General features: G+C 40.0%; 1 protein-coding gene across 1 annotated transcript in view; it reads right to left on the bottom strand.

Moving 5' to 3' along the window:
* Positions 1-11,454, bottom strand: part of SLC15A4 (solute carrier family 15 member 4) — a 43,194-nt gene extending 31,740 nt beyond the window's left edge. The window contains exon 1 of the mRNA XM_031948415.1: positions 10,822-11,454. Coding sequence (XP_031804275.1) covers positions 10,822-11,439 — 618 coding nt within the window. The 5' untranslated portion in view covers positions 11,440-11,454. The remainder of the gene's footprint in view (positions 1-10,821) is intronic.
* Between the last annotated feature and the right edge of the window lie 7,126 nt (positions 11,455-18,580).

Here is an 18,580-nt window from a genome sequence, read left to right as displayed (position 1 = left end):
AGCAGCTCTTGTTGCAAGAAAACTCAGGAGACATCACATACAAATAGCAGTCCTGAGTGAAACATGACTGGCAAATGAAGTCCAGCTTACTGTGACTTAAGTGAATGGAAGGGAAGTATCATGAAGCTGGTATAGGTTTTGCAATCAAAACCGATTTCGTCAACAAACTTGTGATCCCTACCCAAAAGGAATGAACAACAGGCTTACAACAATGTAATTGCCATCTGCAAGAAAATACCATACCACCATCATCAGTACTTATGTTCCCACAATCAGAAAATCCTAATGAGGTCAAAGAAAAATTTCATGAAGACTTGGAAACCATTATTATCAATAAGCAAAAAGAGATCAAGCTTATATGGTGACTTTAACACTAGAATAGGCTCAGACTACTAGACACAGCAGGGAGTCCTTAGGAGGAATGGAGTTGGAAAGAGCAATGGTCACTTATTCCTAAAGACTTGTGCATCTCATGACTTTCTCATCATCAACACTATCTTCCATTTACCTAAACACACACACACACACACACACACACACACACAAACCCTCATGGATATAGTCTCACACCAATTTAACTGGCATTTAATGAATTTTGTGACTTAAAGAGAAGAAAAGACAGGATGAGAGAGTGATAAAGGCAATATGTGGTACAAAGTGCTGGACTGATCATTTACTTATCCTCTCCCAAGTTAAATATTCACATCCAACAAAAGCAGCAGCCCCAAGGCAAAATGACTACCAGAAAAATTAATGTCAACGGATTAGAATATTTCTCCTAGCAGGATCAATTTGTTTCTAACTTGGAGGAAAAGTTGAACCAATATACAGATGACAACATGAGAGTAGAAAAGGAATGAGGAGCTTTCAGAGATTTAGTATACCGCACTACATACGCTCATCTGGGTCCAAACACTAGCAAACATCAAGACTAGTCGAACAAAAATGATGGGGAAATTCAGAACCTGCTAAATGAAAGGTGAGAACTCCACAGAGTGTGCCAAGCAGGATAGTTAATTCATCTCTAAGAAGGCAGTATTTAATTCCATCAAAAGTAAAGTACAAGTGAGGTCTGAGAGATTCGGGAATCTTGGGTCAGTAATAAGGCAGATAAAATTTAATTTACTGCTAATAGTATAATCCAAAACATTCTATGAAACCCTGAAGGCTATTTGTGGGCCAAAGACCTATGGTGTGTTGATGAATCCATATTGATTAGTAATAAGGACATGATCCTAGAGAGAATTAAATACTTCCACAATGTTCTTAATAGACCATCATCAATCAATGCTGAAGCCACTATTTATCTCAGGCTAAAGTCAATCCTCTAGCTGAAGCTCCAACTGAAGAAGAGATTTTGAATATCATTAGACTCCTTGGTGTTGATTCTATGTCAGCTGAAAATAGAGTCAATTGCTCATACAAAAGCTGACTGAAATTTTCCAGGTTATATGGCAAGAGAAGATTATGCCCCAGGAGCTCAAGGACACCTCCATTGTTCATATCTATAAAAGTAAAGGGAATACACTGTCCTGTGACAATCACAGATTCTTGCCAGAGTTCTCCTTAATAGGCTAATCCATCATCTGAAAGTTAGAGTCAGTGTGGCTTCAGAGAAGGCTGAGGAATGATCATTATGGCATTTGCCAGACAATCCAGGAGAAATGCCGAGAGCATAACAGGTCATTTATTTAACTGACCACAGCCTTTGCTTCTGTCAGTTTCAAGGATTTATGGGAAATTATGTAAAAATTTGGTTGTCTGGAAAAGTTCATTGCTAAAATACATCAATTTCATGATGGCAAGCTTTATCAGGTTCTGGACAATAGGCAATGCTCTCAAGCTTTCCCAATCACCAATGGAAACAAGACTGTGTGCTTGCTCCCATGCTTTTTAGCTGATGATTTCAGTCATGTTGTCAAATGTCTATAATGAAGACAAACATGGTATTAAAGTCAGCTACCACACTGATGGTAAATTTTTCAATCTGAAAAGGCTACAAAGCTAAGACTAAAGTGGAAGTAGTGCTGGAGCATAATCTTTTGTTTGCAAATGATTGTGCACCCAATGCAGCCTCTGAAGATGAGATGCAACAAAGCATAAATTGATTCTCTGCTGTTGTGCTAATTCTGGCCTAAAAATTAACACTAAGAAAACACAGGTACTCCATCAGCCAGCATCACACACTCCATTTGTAGAATCACCTATTATAGCAAACAAAGAAGTTTTGAATGTTAAGTATAAATTCACTTACCTTGGCACTATATTTTCCAAGGATATTACACATTGATGAAATTGATACATGCATTGCCAAAGCTAGCTCAATGTTTGGAAGGCTCCAAAGAAAAATGTGAGAGAGAAGGGAACTGACTAGCAAACTGAAGATCTACAGAGAAGTTGTGCTTACCTCATTGTTGTATGCCTGTGAAACCTAAACAAAACAATCTATTAGCTCCATGCCAGGAAACTGAATCACTTCCATTTGAGATGTCTTAGGAGGACTCTGAAGATCACCTGGCAGGATAATGTACCAAGCACTGAGGTTCTTCCTTGAAATGAACTGCCAAACATTCCAACTCTCCTGCAAAGGCCCCACTGGATTGGCCACATTGTTCATATGCCAGATGCATACTTGCTAAAGACTCTTTTATGGAGAACTCACACAGAGTAAGTATTCACAAGGTGATCAGAAAAAGCAATGTAAGTCATATTATTATTGATAAAGGTTCTTCACAGCATATGCTCTTTGGTAGTATTCTCCAATGTTTCTGTAAAATGTTCTAAGGTGTTGCAGAACTACTACTAAGAAATTTCCAGGTCACATGCCAAAAGAATAGAAGCAAAAAAAAAAAATAAAATAAAATAAAATAAAAAAATAAATAAAAGAAATGAAAATATGCCCAATACACAAGCAAAATATTCTGAAGATAAGATGCGGAGGAACTATCTGTGGATCATAGGTCAACCAGAAAAACAGAACAAGACTAAAAAATCCTAATATCATAATTAAGGACATAACAGAAGAGAATTGCCCTTTACTTCTGAAAAACAGAAATGAAACTCCAAAAGAACAAATTCACATATCAACTCCAGGAAACAAAACAGAAAGACCAAATCCAAATTTCAAACTCTAACACATATGCAGTAGTGGTTGAATTTAACAATTCAATATAGAAAAATTAAGTTCTGTAAGTCATTAGGAGAAAGACCTTCAAATATGAAGGAAAAGACATTCAAACAACTCAGGACAATTCAACACTCACAAGAAAAAGGAGGAAAAGGAATAAAGTTTCCTGAAGAGCACTGAAGCTCAGAACATAGCCCAAGGTGACCTGTCCCCAATCATCTCTCTAAGATAGGCAGTTGCAAAACAGTTGCTGATCTACAACTAAAGAAGGTACTTCTCTAGGGGAGTGCACCCACATCAGACAAATTGCAGGTCCAAACCCAACTCCCTACAATTACCTAGTGCATTTTTCCACCTAGATTACTGTTAATACCCTCCTAATCGATCCCTCACTTCATACATTCCACTCTCCACATACATTCATCTTCCACAATGCTGTTATTTTTCCATCTATTCTGTATCAAAAGCTAACGTATCTAGCTTTCTATGTGTACATATGTATACATATACATACAAATGTATATACACATACATATATGAAATATGTGTGTATCACTTTTAAAGTTTTCGAAGCACTTTACACATAATATCTCATTCAATCATGATAGACTTGGCTTTTCTCAGCAATGTGGTGATAGAAGACAATTCCAACAGATCTGGGATGGAAAGTACCATCTCCATACAGAGAGAGAACTATGGAGAATGAAAGTGTATCAAAGCATAACATTTTCACTTTTTTGTTTGTTTTTCTTTCTTGTGGGTTTTTTCCCCCTTTTGGTCTGATTTTTCTTATATAATATGACAATGTGGAAATATGCTTAAATGCTTAAAAATGTTTAAGTGTTTAAAAACATTGTATGTGTTTAACCTATATCAGATTGCTTACTATCTTCAAGGGTGGAAGGTAAGGGAAGGAGAGAGAAAGTATCTGGAATGCAAAATCTTACAAAAATGAATGTTGAAAACTATCACGCATTTGGAAAAATAAAATATTAAGAAAAAAATAAAACCAACTGAAAAAAAAAAACTTTATTATATTATTACTGGTAATACTGTGATCTCTACTTTACAGATGAGAAAACTGAGGCAGGCAGAGATGAAATGACTTATCCAGAGTCACATAGCTAATAAGTATCTGGAACCAGACAGACGATCTTCCTAATTTTGGACCTTTTCTCTATCCTCCTTACCTTATATATCTCATATGTACCTAGTTAATAATACGTTGTCTCCCCCATCAGAATGTAAACTCCCTGAGGCCAGGGATGTTGTCTTTGTATCCATTTCACTTAGCACAGTTCATGACACATACAAAGTGCTTTAAAAATACCTGTGTTTTCATTGATAACCTTAATCAGACACTCTACTCTATTCCCAAGTTTTCTCTGGCTCCCTATCACTTTCCGAATGAAATGGAAATTCGTGGTCCAGACATACAAGAGTCTATACTAGCTGGCTTAAACCTCACTAGCGTCCTGTAAGCTCCTTACAACTTGCTTTTGCCATTCTGTGTGTTTACAATCTATAGCCAGATTTAAATATTTCCCGTCTCTGAGTACACTGCCTTCTTTCTCACCTCTCTGTCTCTGACTATAGTTATCTCCCAAGTCAAAGTTGTTTCTTCCCTCAACACTACCACCTTCTCATGATGGAGTCTTTTACTTTCCTTCAAAACTCCATTCTGGTACTACCTTCTTCATGAAACCTTTCTTGATTCCCTCAACTATATATGACCTCTATGCCTATAAATTTCTCACAGTATTTTATCTCAACTTCCCCTTTACATTCTGCTGTATGAATTATGTGTCTTATTCAGTCAACAATAAGCATTTATAAAGTGTCAGGCACTGTGCTAAATGCTAGAACTACAAAGAAAGGCAACAGTCAGTCCCTGTTCTCAAGGAGTACAAAAGCTAATGAAGGAAACAACATGAAAAACTACATATAAACAATATTTATATCGGATAAACTGGAGATAATCAATAGAGAGAAGATTTTGTATTAAGGGGGATCAGAAAAGGTTTCTTATGGATGGAATTTTGGCTAGGACTTGAATTTCCAGAGAAGTTAGGCATTAGAGATGAAGAGGCAGATTATTACAAGTACAGGGAATGTACAGAATAGGAAGATAGGATGTCTTGCATAAGGAACTGCAAGGATGTCAGTGTCATTGGATTGCACAGTGGATGGGGAAGAAAGGGACGAAGGGCTTTGAATGACAAATAGAGGATTTTATATTTTATCTTAAGAGGTGAGAGGGAGCTGCTAGGACTTAATGAATGAGTGGAAGAGATGACATGCTTAGACCCGAGCTTTGGGAAGATTAATTTGTTAAGTAGAAGACTGAGTGGAGTAGGGAGAGGTCTGAAACAAGGAGACCATTTTACAGAGTATTAAAATAATCTGAGGTAGGGAGAGCTGCACTAGGATAGCTTCAGTGTCAGAGGAATGAAGAAAGTATGTTCATAAAGAGATATTACAAAAGCAAAAATAAAAGGATTTGGCAACCCATGAGATTATTCCACCTCCACTCCAACCCACAAAAGATTAAGGAAAAAGGTTGTGGATAAAGTGATTTGCAAAATCTGGAAATAAATAAACATATGTTTGCATGTTTATATGATATTTAATTATCATTACTTATCTCTGAACCAACCAATACTCATTCCAGAAATTAGTGCTTAGTAGTACTCAATAAATGTTTGCTAAATATATGAAAATTAAAATATCAGATCTAGTGAAATAAATGTTTTTTTAAATTTCATATAATGTTGTATCTTTACACTAGTTTAAATATTTCTAAGGTCTTTCACTTAGTTTCTGTATAAAAGTATGTAAACAATAATGAGGACTCACCTGTTCTAGCAATAATTTATCAAAGTTCATTTCTTTAAGTTGTTTCCCCCCTTCAACCAAAATCATACTGGAAAAAACATAGGCTAGACCCCCAAAATGAGATGACTGATGTGGGAAAAAAAATATATATAGGCATATAATCAAGTAAGAGTTATGTTTAGGTTTTATACAAGTCAGATTTGGAGGAGGGAACAGGGGACTGTAAACCTATATTCTACCCAATGTAGTACTCTATTCAAAATAGCAATTAATTTACTACTACAAGAACTTAATTATAAAAGATCAATAGAGAAGGAAATAATTTTGTTAACAGTGGGAAGGTTGGTACACACTACTGCCCTATTACAACTAGTACTTTGAAAGTTTTTAGACCAAATGCATTTTTTCTTGCAACATGCTGCGTCACTGTTACTACTGAAAAACAATTTTTATATATGTATGTCTACTGTAAAATTCTTAACAATTCATCAACATCAAACGTGTTGTATTAACCAACTATTTAAATGGGAAAACAGTGGGTAAGAGTGTTTACAAAATGGTAAAACTATCAATAGGCTTGATGTCAAGAAATTTTTTCTTAATACTTAAAACTATCTGAAGGAAGAATATAGGCTGCTTCAGGAAACAATGGGCTCTCTCCTTGAAGATATTCAAGTTAAGGCAGGATGACTATTGTGGGGGCAGGAGGAAGACAATAGTGTGTGCATATAGTAGCAGAAATCCTTTTAAAATTATGGAATGTCCTGGATGCCCAGAGGTTTCTTCCAATGTTGAAATTTACCATTTTAACAGAATTTTTCTTCTTTTTTTTTTGCTGAGGCAATTGGGGTTAAATGACTTGCCCAGGAAAGTGTTAAGTGTCTGAAGCCACATATGAACTCAGGTCTTCCTGACTTCAGGGCTGATGCTCTATCCACTGCACCACCTAGCTTCCCCAATTTAACAGAATTTAAACCCAGTTCCTGAAGCCAAATCCTGAGATGATTCTGTCCTATCAGAATGTTATACTACCCATAATGACATGAGAAAAAGTACTCTCTAGGCCTTAAAGCAAAGGGTTACATAATGTGAGTTATAAATCTGAGACATAGTTTTTTGTTTTTTGTTTTTTTTTGTAAAAGGGGGAAACCAATAAGGCTTTGTAAACCATAATATACTACACCAGTGTAAACTAAGATTATAATATTAGAATTATCATAAGGCTAGCCAGACAGGATGGCAGAACACCCACAATGACCACAAAGAACTCATATTAGTGGGTTATGAGGAGAGAAAGCAAGATTGGGAAATGACTTGGGAATCTGAGATCAAAACATAGTTCAACATAGACTATCTGGAAAACAACAGCAAGTTACTTCCTTTTCTACAAAATGATGTTAATACTGAAAACAAGATTTTTGTCCTAGCCATTAGGACAACTAGCAACTAGAGCACTGGCTTCAGAGTCTGTGTGAGATCCTCTGGGGAAGAGGAAGCATTATTTCTGCCTTTCTCTTGTCTTAGCAAGCTGATACTTAGTAGTGGCAGGCAGTCATAAGTGCTTAATACTTGTTTACCAACTGGCATTTCCTGAGTAAGCCACTTAATTAATAACAGCTAGAATTTTAAGATTCACAGAACTTCTTACAATAATCTTATAACCCAGAGAGTAGGTGCTATTATCCCTGTTTTCACATGAAGAAACAGGTTCACAGAGGTTGAGTGACTCACCAAGAGTCAAAACAGCTAGTGTCTAACATAAGATTTGAACTCAAGGCTTCCTGATCCCAATTCTGAAACTAGTTAACTGTGCCACTTACTACCGCTGAACTTCTCTAAGCCTTAGTTTCATAATCTGTAAAATGGGGATAATAATAATTATTGCATTTATCTCTGATGGCTGCTATAAAAATCAAGATATAACATATGTAATCAATTATTCAAATTCTAAGAAGCAGTATGCTAGGTGCTAGATTACCTGGAGTTAGGGGTCCCTTCCAGTTACAACTCTAGGATCCTATGGATTTCTAGGGACCTGTTTCCTCTTTCCTTTAGAAGCAGAAAAAAATGGACTAGATCAGTGGCATCAAATTTATAAAGAAAGAGGAGACATTAAACTGTACATGAGGATACTTGCAGACTACAGACTGATTTAGAAAAACCACATATTAATATGTATTCTTATTTATTTTGCTAAATATTTCCCAATAACATTTTAACGTGTTTCTGGCTGCTCTTGGGAGTATTGTGGACCGTACTTTTGAAAGCTCTGAACTAGATAAGATAAGGTCCCTTCCAGTTCCAAGCCTAGGAACTTATCTATAGACCTGTTTCCTCTTCTAGAAATGGAAAGGTTGAAAGATGACCAATGAAATCCCTTTAGGCAAGCTCTAAATATATGCTATAATTAATGAGCTCAGAGGTCCTTTTCAGTTCTAAATTGTTGATCTTATGAACTTCTATAGCACCATCTGCTCATCTAGACAATCACTGCTCCAAATCTACAATACCTAACTAGGTCCCTAGATGACCACTAAAGACCCTTCTAGCTCTAAATTTATGATGTCATTAACTAGATGAGCTGAGGTTCCAAATCTAAAACTCAAATGAGCTCTAAAGTTCTAAAATGAGCTCCCAGGCTATGATACCTCTATGGGCTGGTTTGCACTTCTAGAGAGATGGACTGAGTAGATGACTTCATAGGTCCCTTCTAGCTCTAAAATAATGATGGTATGACCAGATGATCACTGAAGTCCCTGCTAGCTTCCAGTCTTTGATTGCATGGACCCCTCTATGAGTCCTTTTGCTCCTCTAGAAATAGAAAGGATGAACTGACTTCTGGGAACCTTTAGATTCTAAAATAAAGATGGTATGACCAGTTAACCACTAAAGTCCCTTCTAGCTCCCAGTTTATAATGGCATGGACCCCTTTATGAGCCCATTTGCTCCTCTAGAAATGGAAAGGATGAACTGACCACATGACTTCTAAAATAAAGATGGTATGACCAGTTAACCACTAAAGTCCCTTCTAGCTCCCAGTTTATAATGGCATGGACCCTTTATGAGCCCATTTGCTCCTCTAGAAATGGAAAGGATGAACTGACCACATGACTTCTAAAATAAGATGGTATGACCAGTTAACCACTAAGTCCCTTCTAGCTCCCAGTTTATAATGGCATGGACCCCTTTATGAGCCCATTTGCTCCTCTAGAAATGGAAAGGATGAACTGACCACATGATTCTAAAATAATGATGGTATGACCAGTTAACCACTAAGTCCCTTCTAGCTCCCAGTTTATAATGGCATGGACCCTTTATGAGCCCATTTGCTCCTCTAGAAATGGAAAGGATGAACTGACCACATGACTTCTAAAATAAAGATGGTATGACCAGTTAACCACTAAAGTCCCTTCTAGCTCCCAGTTTATAATGGCATGGACCCCTTTATGAGCCCATTTGCTCCTCTAGAAATGGAAAGGATGAACTGACCACATGACTTCTAAAATAATGATGGTATGACCAGTTAACCACTGAAGTCCCTTCTAGCTCCCAGTTTATAATGGCATGGACCCCTTTATGAGCCCATTTGCTCCTCTAGAAATGGAAAGGATGAACTGACCCCGTGACTTCTAAAATAATGATGGTATGACCAGTTAACCACTGAAGTCCCTTCTAGCTCCCAGTTTATAATGGCATGGACCCCTTTATGAGCCCATTTGCTCCTCTAGAAATGGAAAGGATGAACTGACCACATGACTTCTAAAATAATGATGGTATGACCAGTTAACCACTGAAGTCCCTTCTAGCTCCCAGTTTATAATGGCATGGACCCCTTTATGAGCCCATTTGCTCCTCTAGAAATGGAAAGGATGAACTGACCACATGACTTCTAAAATAATGATGGTATGACCAGTTAACCACTGAAGTCCCTTCTAGCTCCCAGTTTATAATGGCATGGACCCCTTTATGAGCCCATTTGCTCCTCTAGAAATGGAAAGGATGAACTGACCACATGACTTCTAAAATAATGATGGTATGACCAGTTAACCACTGAAGTCCCTTCTAGCTCCCAGTTTATAATGGCATGGACCCCTTTATGAGCCCATTTGCTCCTCTAGAAATGGAAAGGATGAACTGACCCCGTGACTTCTAAAATAATGATGGTATGACCAGTTAACCACTGAAGTCCCTTCTAGCTCCCTTCTATGAGTCCATTTGCTCCTCTAGAAGTGGGAAGGATGACCTGACTATATGACTTCTGGGACCTTTAAGTTCTAAAATAATGATGGTATGACCAGTTAACCACTGAAGTCCCTTCTAGCTCCCTTCTAGAAGTGGGAAGGATGACCTGACTATATGACTTCTGGGACCTTTAAGTTCTGAAATAATGATGCATGACTAGTCCTTTCAGTTCCCAATCCGTGACTCTATGAACTTAGAGAAGAAGCCTGCTTGCTCATCTAGACGACCACACAAAAGATGCGCTAAAGATCCTTCCAGCTTCTAGTTCTGGAAGCCATGGACTTCTATGAACCCAGTTGCTCCTCAAGAAACGGGAAAGACGGACCGGTTAGAAGACTTCTGAGGACTTTCAGCTTCTAAAATAACCCTCTATGATCAGTCGGCCCTCCCGCTCCTAGCCTGGGGCGCCCTGGACCTCTCCACCGCGCCGCCAGCTCCTCCAAAACTGGAACGGCCGGACTGGCTGACACGACTTCTGGGGGACGCTCCTCCGCGCAGTTGACCCCTGAGGCCCCTTGCGGCGCTGCCTTCTCTGGAACCCTGTGCGCAGCTGCCGGACCCGACCCGGAGGAGAGCGCGGCGCTCAGAAGCAGCGGCCCGGCGGCGGCGGGTCCTACCTGGTCGGCGCCAAAGGGGGTGATGTTGGCCTTCACGGTGCCCACACCGAGCCCGACGATGACCAGCCCGGCGTAGAGCGCCTGGGCGCAGTAGCGGCCGCCCCTCTGGCCGCCGCCGGGATCGCTGCCATTGGGGAAGCGCCCCGAGCTGTTGCCCACGGGGACGAGCGGGAGGTCTCCGCAGAGGCCCGCGCGGGTGGCGGGCGCGGCCACGAGCGGGAAGGCGAGCATGCCGAGCAGGTAAAGGGCGAGGCTGAGCAGGATGGCGCGGCACTTGCCGAGCAGGGCGTCGGCTAGCCAGCCTCCGAAGGGCGACACCAGGTACGAGATGCCCATGAAGAGCAGCAGCGCCTGGCTGGCCTGGGCGCCCTCCCAGTTGTACGGGTTGCCATTCAGGAACAGCACCAAGTTGGAGGTGACGCCGTAGAAGGCGGCGCGCTCCAGGAGCTCGGCTACGAGCACAGCCCCGCAGGCCGCGCGCCGCCCCGCGAACGCCGCCGGGCCCGCGCCCGCCGCCCCGCGAACGCCGCCGGGCCGCCACAGCCGGCCGCCCCCGCTGCCCCCCAGCAGCGGGCTGCGCTCGCCCGCCCCATCCTCGCCGCCGCCGCGGCCTTCCATTCGCGGGGCCCGGCCCGCACCCAAGCCCCCGCCCCCGCTCGCTCCTCCGACCCGGCTCGCCTCTGCCGCCGCCGCCGCCGGCCCGCCGCCCTCTCCTCAGCTGACTGACTCCCCCAGCCCCGGGCCCGCCCTCCGGGAATCCCGATTGGGCAAACTCGCCTTCGCTCAAAACCAAGGGCCGCACTTCCGGTTCCTCCCCTCACCCTCCCTCCTCCTCCCGGGGAGGCACGTGGGGATGAACACAAACCCGGAGGCGTGGGAGGGGAAGCTCTGGGGAGCCTGGGAGAGAAATCCAGCTGCTCCCCCCCTCCTCCTCCTCCCCCTGCCCCGCTGGGTGGCCCCGGAGACCCCCACCTGCCCTTGCGTTCGCAGTCATTCTGCAAGTTTTAAGCCCAGCAGAGCTTTGCGCCGGAAAGAGAACAGCCCCTTCCCTCAAGGAGCCTCCGTTCTAACCGGAGAAACTGAAGGAATCCAGGACAGTAGGTGATGCTGTGGATAAAGCGCCTCACCTGAGGTCAGGGAGACTCCTCTTCCCAAGTTCAAATCCAGCCGCAGACACTTCCTAGTTATATGTCCTGGGCAAGTCACCTCACCCTGTCTGCCTCAGTTTCCTCATCTGTAAAATGGGCCCGAGAAGGAAAGAGCAAACCCCTCTAGTACCTTTGTCACGAAAAATCTCAAAAAACAGAAAATCTCAAAAAAAAAAAAAAAAATCTCAAAAAGCAGAGCCTGCCACCAACAGGGCAACTCAACAACAATCAAATCATCATCATCATCATCATCATCATCATCATCATCATCATCATGTCTACCTGATTGCAAATCCCGCACTTTTCATAATGAGACTAGAAAGAACAAGAGTCAGTACTTAGGAGTGACTGTAAGATTTGCAGAGAGCTTTACAATATTAATCCATTTGATCCCAGGAAAACCCTGAGGTAGAGATTATTATTTTAAGTTAGAAGAGGGTGTGTCTGAGGCTGGCATAAAGACCTCAGTTCCAATCCGGCCTCATCCACCTAGTCCGACGTAGGACCCTGGAGAGGTCACTCAATCCGTTGTCTCAGTTTCTTATCCGTATATTGGGGGTGACCATACCAACTGCTTCCCAAGCAATGGTGAGGACCAAGCGAGATAAATGTAAAGCACTTAAGACAGTGTCTAGTACCTAGTGTTATATATGTGAGATATAGATACAGACACACACATACAAGGGCTATATAAATGTCAGTAGTTGTCATTTTATTAGCATTCAGGTCTGATTTCCAGTTTGGAAAGTGGCAAGGCTGGAAATGGAATCCAGGTCCCCGTGACTTCAAAACGAGGGCATTTGCCATAAGTTGAGGAAAATGGAAGGGGTCAGGAGAAGGTACAAGCGAAGGAAAGAGAACAGAATCCCTAGAGTCTGGGAGAGACTTTAGAACCAAGAGTTTAAAAACAAGGAAGAACGGTAGAAGAGAAAATGTCAGAGCTGAAATGGATCTCAGAAAATATTAGAGGGTCTTAGGACAGCAAATTTCAAGGAAACTCATGTCACAAGTATTATGCACCATCTGTATGTAAGGCACTATGCTAAGTGCTGGTAATAATAATTATCATTATTTTAAAAAGTAAAAACTCTGTTCTAAAGGATTTCAAACTAATGGCAAAGTTAATCTTTTAGCAACCATATACAAACAAGATAATACGAGCTGGGAAGAATATTAGAACAGAGAATGTTAAAGGTAAGGGAGCTCTTAGAACAGAGAATGTTGGACACTGTAGGGGCTATAGAACAGAGAATATCAGGGCTAAAGAAATTCATTTACCATTAGAGATACCTAACATGCAATGGGCTATCTTGGGAGACTTTTCCAAAGGAAGGCTAGATGGCCACTTGTTTTAGTGGTTGCTGAGAAAATTCCTGTTCAAGAAAATGTTGTGCTACATTATTTTATAAATTATCCACAAAGGATAAGGAGGAAAGGGCTGAGCATTTACTGGACTTAGATAAACTATACTTTCACTTCCTACACAAACAAATTCTGTCTTCTCTCTTTAGTAGGTGTGTGTGTGTGTGTGTGTGTGTGTGTGTGTGTGTGTGTGTGTGTTGAAAAGGGAGGGAAAAGAGAGAATGGTTCAGATCTCTGATTTCATGAATTAAGGAAATCTGGTGTGAAGATTCCCTCTACTGATTCAAATCAGCAGCTCTTCTAAAACTTGTCTGAGAGAATCACAAGAAGGTAGAGAGCTGGCCAATTTGTATCAGAGGCAAGACAGAAATCCACTTATCCCTGACTCCGGGACAAGTGCTCTACCTTTTTCACTACTTTCTTGTGTTGGGATACAATAATAACAATAGCTCCAATTTAGAGTTTACATAGTATTTCATTCATCTAAGAAATCTTTAAAGCAACCAGCTTTGTGAGGTAAACACTAAGAGAATATATGATCATTCTCATTTTGCAGATAGATGGACTGAGGACCATTGAGATGATGTGATTTATCCAAAGTAGCAGGCAACAGATAGCAAATAGCAGAGACTAAACTTTGAACCCACTGATGCTCAGTTTTCAGTTTAGCAAGCTTTCCACTAGACCAGGGATGTTGGAATTTCTTCAGCAATGAGCCACCTAACAAAAAATTTATATGCATGTGAGCATCATAAATTTAATTCACTAATTTATTACATTCAATTTCAATTACCAATTGATCCAAACATGTTAGAATCACATCTGGTGCCATTTATACCATGTAGACGTGGGCAGGCAGTTTAGCTCTATTGGCTTAATATTTCAATGGATCCATGTTTTCATTGATGGGGTATGAAGATTGCAATCCTTGAAATGCAAGACATCCTCATCTCTACCTCACAAAATTTCTAAGCTCCTCCCATGCTCAAGTACCTATCTTCTATATGAGTTTTTTTCCTCATTTGCCAAGCATTAACAATCTTCTCTTGAAATTACTTTGTATGTAATAGTCAGGATGCTGAATCCAAGAATCTCAGGAAAAGCAATGCATCCTCTCCATCCCTGGCCCAAGAGCAGGTACTGAAATCCTCTCTCTTGAGCAGCCCCAAGACACAGAAAAGACATTTTTTTCTCACTCAAGTCCTTGACATTATCAGATGGTTCAAAAACAGAAATCAATATAATTTTATCAATGGACATACTACCTTACAGCTGCACCCTAAGAATCCCTGTACCTTTCCATTCCCATAGCTGAATCCTAGTTGGAACATCAAAGCATCCTATGGGAGAGATGGGAGCCAGGTAAATGAAACTATCTCCACCACTTTGATTTGCTATCACCTTCCCTCAAACGAGGTGAGGACAGCCCAGGTTCCCACTGAGGCCCAGCAATAGAACCTCAGAAATAGTACTACTGCCAGACCGCTTTCATCTCACACCTATCCCTGCTTTGTGGAAAATTGATTGGGCAGCAACCTCTACAGGTGCTGTAGCTACAGCTAGAAAAAGAAAGAAGACCCAGAAAATTTTCACTCTCCAAATCCTTTGGCACTGTCAAATGACTTGCATCAGAAATGAAAATTATTTATTTAGTGGCAATGATACTAAAGAAAATGTATTACCATCTGTATTGCTGCTATGCCCTAAGGACCACTAAATCTTTCTATCTGACTTGCAACTGAATCCTCCTCTGTATAACTCATAGAAAAAGAGGGAGGTCTTACTATTTTTATATCCAGTACTACTTAGCATAGTGTTCTGCACAGAGTAAATTCTTAATAAATGCTTCTTAATCCATTCAATCAAGTTATGTTCTCTGCCCTCCTCCTCAAGTAGAAGGTGGTAGGCCTTTAGTGGTGGTTGGGGGAGAATGTCAATATTTTTTATTTTTACCTTTATATTATCACCTAGCATAATACCTTGATAAATGTTTGTTGAATTGAACTGATTCTGAAAAACCAGATAATTGCATCAATTTAGTAACATAGGCCTTATTTTTAATATTAACAGTCATCATTTGTTGTATGAATGTCTGCTCTATCAAGGAAGATAAGATATACTGGGGAAAATTTGGATGGTATTTTTAAAATAGCATATTTGAATTTTATGTAAAATATTTTTGATTTTAAAGATTAACATGTAAATCTTTTTTTAAAAAATTAATTTTTTAAAGCAAAAGCTTGTGCTTATGAAAGGATTACACTCATTTTGCTTCCCCCCAACTCTTGAACTTCCAGATGTCATAACAGTAAGGAATAGGAGTAGAAATCCCTTAACACCATCTCTCCAGGAACAAAAAACCAAAACAATAACAAGTCTGACTTTCAACTTTGGACCTCCAATACTTCTGCTTTTCAGTATCCCTAGCAACTCTCACTTGTCCCTCCTTCTCCAAGTGGAGACTGGGTCCTCCAGAGACAACTACCTTGTGTTCAAGATAGTCTGTAAGTGTGAAACCACTAAAACTAAGTCAACCACCCAGTATGGCTAATTAAAATGAAATTAGGAAATGTTTGACAAAATAAATAAAAATACAATATAATACAGATGATATTGATTTGTAGTTCTAAAGAAATCATTTCTATTTGAATTTGACACCAATGGGTAAAACTATATCTTAGAAATCCCCACCAGTATGCCTCCCTTTAACAGTCAGCCATTAGCCACAATAGGCTCAGAGTGAAGACATTTAATGATATGTATGCTGGAACTTGAACCATCTCAATGAGCTGATTGTTAATTTTCAGTGTGAGCATTTATACCTCAGAAATCAGCAAACAAGACAAATCTAGAATTGGTTTATTGTCTTGTTGATCATCTAAACTTAAGAAAATTATAAAGAAAGCATGAATGAGAGATTCTGTATGGAGAGGGAAAGATGAAGGAAAGGAAAGAGACAGAGAGGGAGACGGAGAAAAGGAGAGAGGAGAGGAAGAGGAAGAGGGAAAGTGAGGAAGGGAGGGAGAGAGAGAAAGGTAATCTAGATATCCCATAGACACTTCAAATAGGTATAAAACTCAATATGTATAAAATATAATTCACTGTATTCCTTCCAAAGCTTTCCCCCTTCCAAACTGGTATGGTGACGTTTGGAAAGCCATTTGTTAAATATTTACTAATATACTCCAAAGATGGGATCATTGCTGTAATTGAGGTAGAACTATTAGGCACATAAGAATGTTATCCCCAGTTCTTATAAAGACCTCACTTGATTTCACCATCCCTTATAATTATCCTTTACCTCTCCTCCCATTTGTGGCTAAACTGTTTGAGAGAGCTGTCTACAATCAATGCCTTCAGTTCTCAATCAATTTTAAACACTCCACAGTTTGGCTTCTGACCTCAATGTTCACTTGAAATTGCAATTTTCAAAACTACCAATGACCTTATAATTAATTAATCTAATTAGCTTTTTATCTTGATCCTCCTAAACCTCCTTGACATTATTCACCTTATACAAAGGGCAGCTAAATGACACAACGGATAGAATGCTGGCTCTGGAGTCAGGAAGACCAGAGTTGAAATCCAGCCACAGGCACTTCCTAGCTGTTTGACTTTGGGCAAGCCACTTAACCCTATTTGCCTCAGTTTCCTTATCTGTAAAATGAACTGGAGAAGGAAATAGCAAACCCCTCCAATATCTTTGCCAAAAAAACTCCAAATGGGGTCACAAAGAATTGGACACAACTTAAATGACTGAAAAAACAACAATTACTTTATACTCTCTCTTCTCTAAGTTTTCATAATACCATCCCCTCCTAGTTTTCTTATCTGTCCAACAGATCCTTTTCAGTCTCATCTTGGACTCTTAATATTTGTTTGAGCCGGGGCAAGATACATCACTCCATGGGCCTCAGTCTCCTTATCTATAAAAAATGAGAGGGTTGAAATAGATGATCTAAGATCTGTTCCAGGTTTAGATTGCTGGTCCTAATTATAATTAGCTTGTAGCTCATATATAACTCTTAACTTTCCTGTCTTTTTACACACAACATACACACTTTGATTCAGTGACACTAGCTCCTTGGCTGTTCTGTAAACAAGACATTCTCTATCCCAGATCTAGACATTTTCTTTGGCTATATCCCCATGCCTGGAACACCCTGTCTCCTCTACTTCAGCTATTGACCTTCCTGAATTCCTTTAAGTCCCAACTGAAATCGCACCTTTTACTGGAAGCCTTCCCCAAGCCCTCTTAATTCCAGTGCCTTCCCTCTATTAATTATGTCCTACTTATTCTGTATGTAATTTCTTTTGTATATATTTGTTGGCACGTTGCCTCCCCTTGTTAGATTATAACCCCTTTGAGAGCAGGGACTGACTTTTGCCTCTTTTTATTCCCCTAACACTTAACATAGTGCCTAGAATAAAGTGGATGTTTAATAAATGTTTACTAATAGATGACTGATTGAACCCTCTTACAGAAATCTAATCTCCCTTTTCTCTTTATATATAAATGTATATTATATTTTCTCTTTATTTTTATAATCAATAACACAATAGACCAATAAGGAATTTCCTTCAGATGACTTTATACTTTTAACCATACAAAAGTCAACCCAAGGCAAGCTTTCTGGGGCTGTAAGTTCAGACCCCTTCCTACAATTTTTCCTTAATTTGTCATAAAAGGTGGGAAACATTCTCTAATCAATACAATAGAACCAATTTGGCAGATAAAAAAACAACAAAACTGGAGCTTTTTCAAGTGTTTCAATCAATTCTTCAAATCATAATTATAAGATAAGCTAATTTTAAGCCTCTCCTGCCATTTTACAGTAAGATACTTGAGAGTAAAGGAGTTCTTAGAATCTCAAGCTAAGTAAGATAGGCCCCAATTTGTACCTGAGGAGGAGTATCCTTTACAACAAGCCCCTAAAATGGTCGACCAGCCTTTATCTGAAGACCTTCTACAGTAGCAGAAACCCTAGTTTCCTAAAACAACTCATTGCAATTTCAGATAAACCCATTCTTTTTTACATTTTCCTTCACATCAAGTCTAAATTTGCCCTTTTGTGATTCCATTGCTTCTAGTTCTGTCCTTTAGAGCCCCAAAATTAATCTTACTTCTTGGACCCAGGGCAGTCCTTCTAAATTCCTGAAAACAACTGCCATGTCTCCACTGATTCTTCTCTTTTTTGGTTTAACAGTCCAAGTTACTTCCATTGATCTTCATATATCTGGAAGTAAAC

Source organism: Sarcophilus harrisii, chromosome 1, assembly GCF_902635505.1.
Source record: "Sarcophilus harrisii chromosome 1, mSarHar1.11, whole genome shotgun sequence".
In the NCBI taxonomy this organism is placed as follows: domain Eukaryota; kingdom Metazoa; phylum Chordata; class Mammalia; order Dasyuromorphia; family Dasyuridae; genus Sarcophilus; species Sarcophilus harrisii.
The sequence above is the reverse complement of the archived record's forward strand: the minus strand, read 5'-3'. Positions and strand labels throughout refer to the sequence as shown.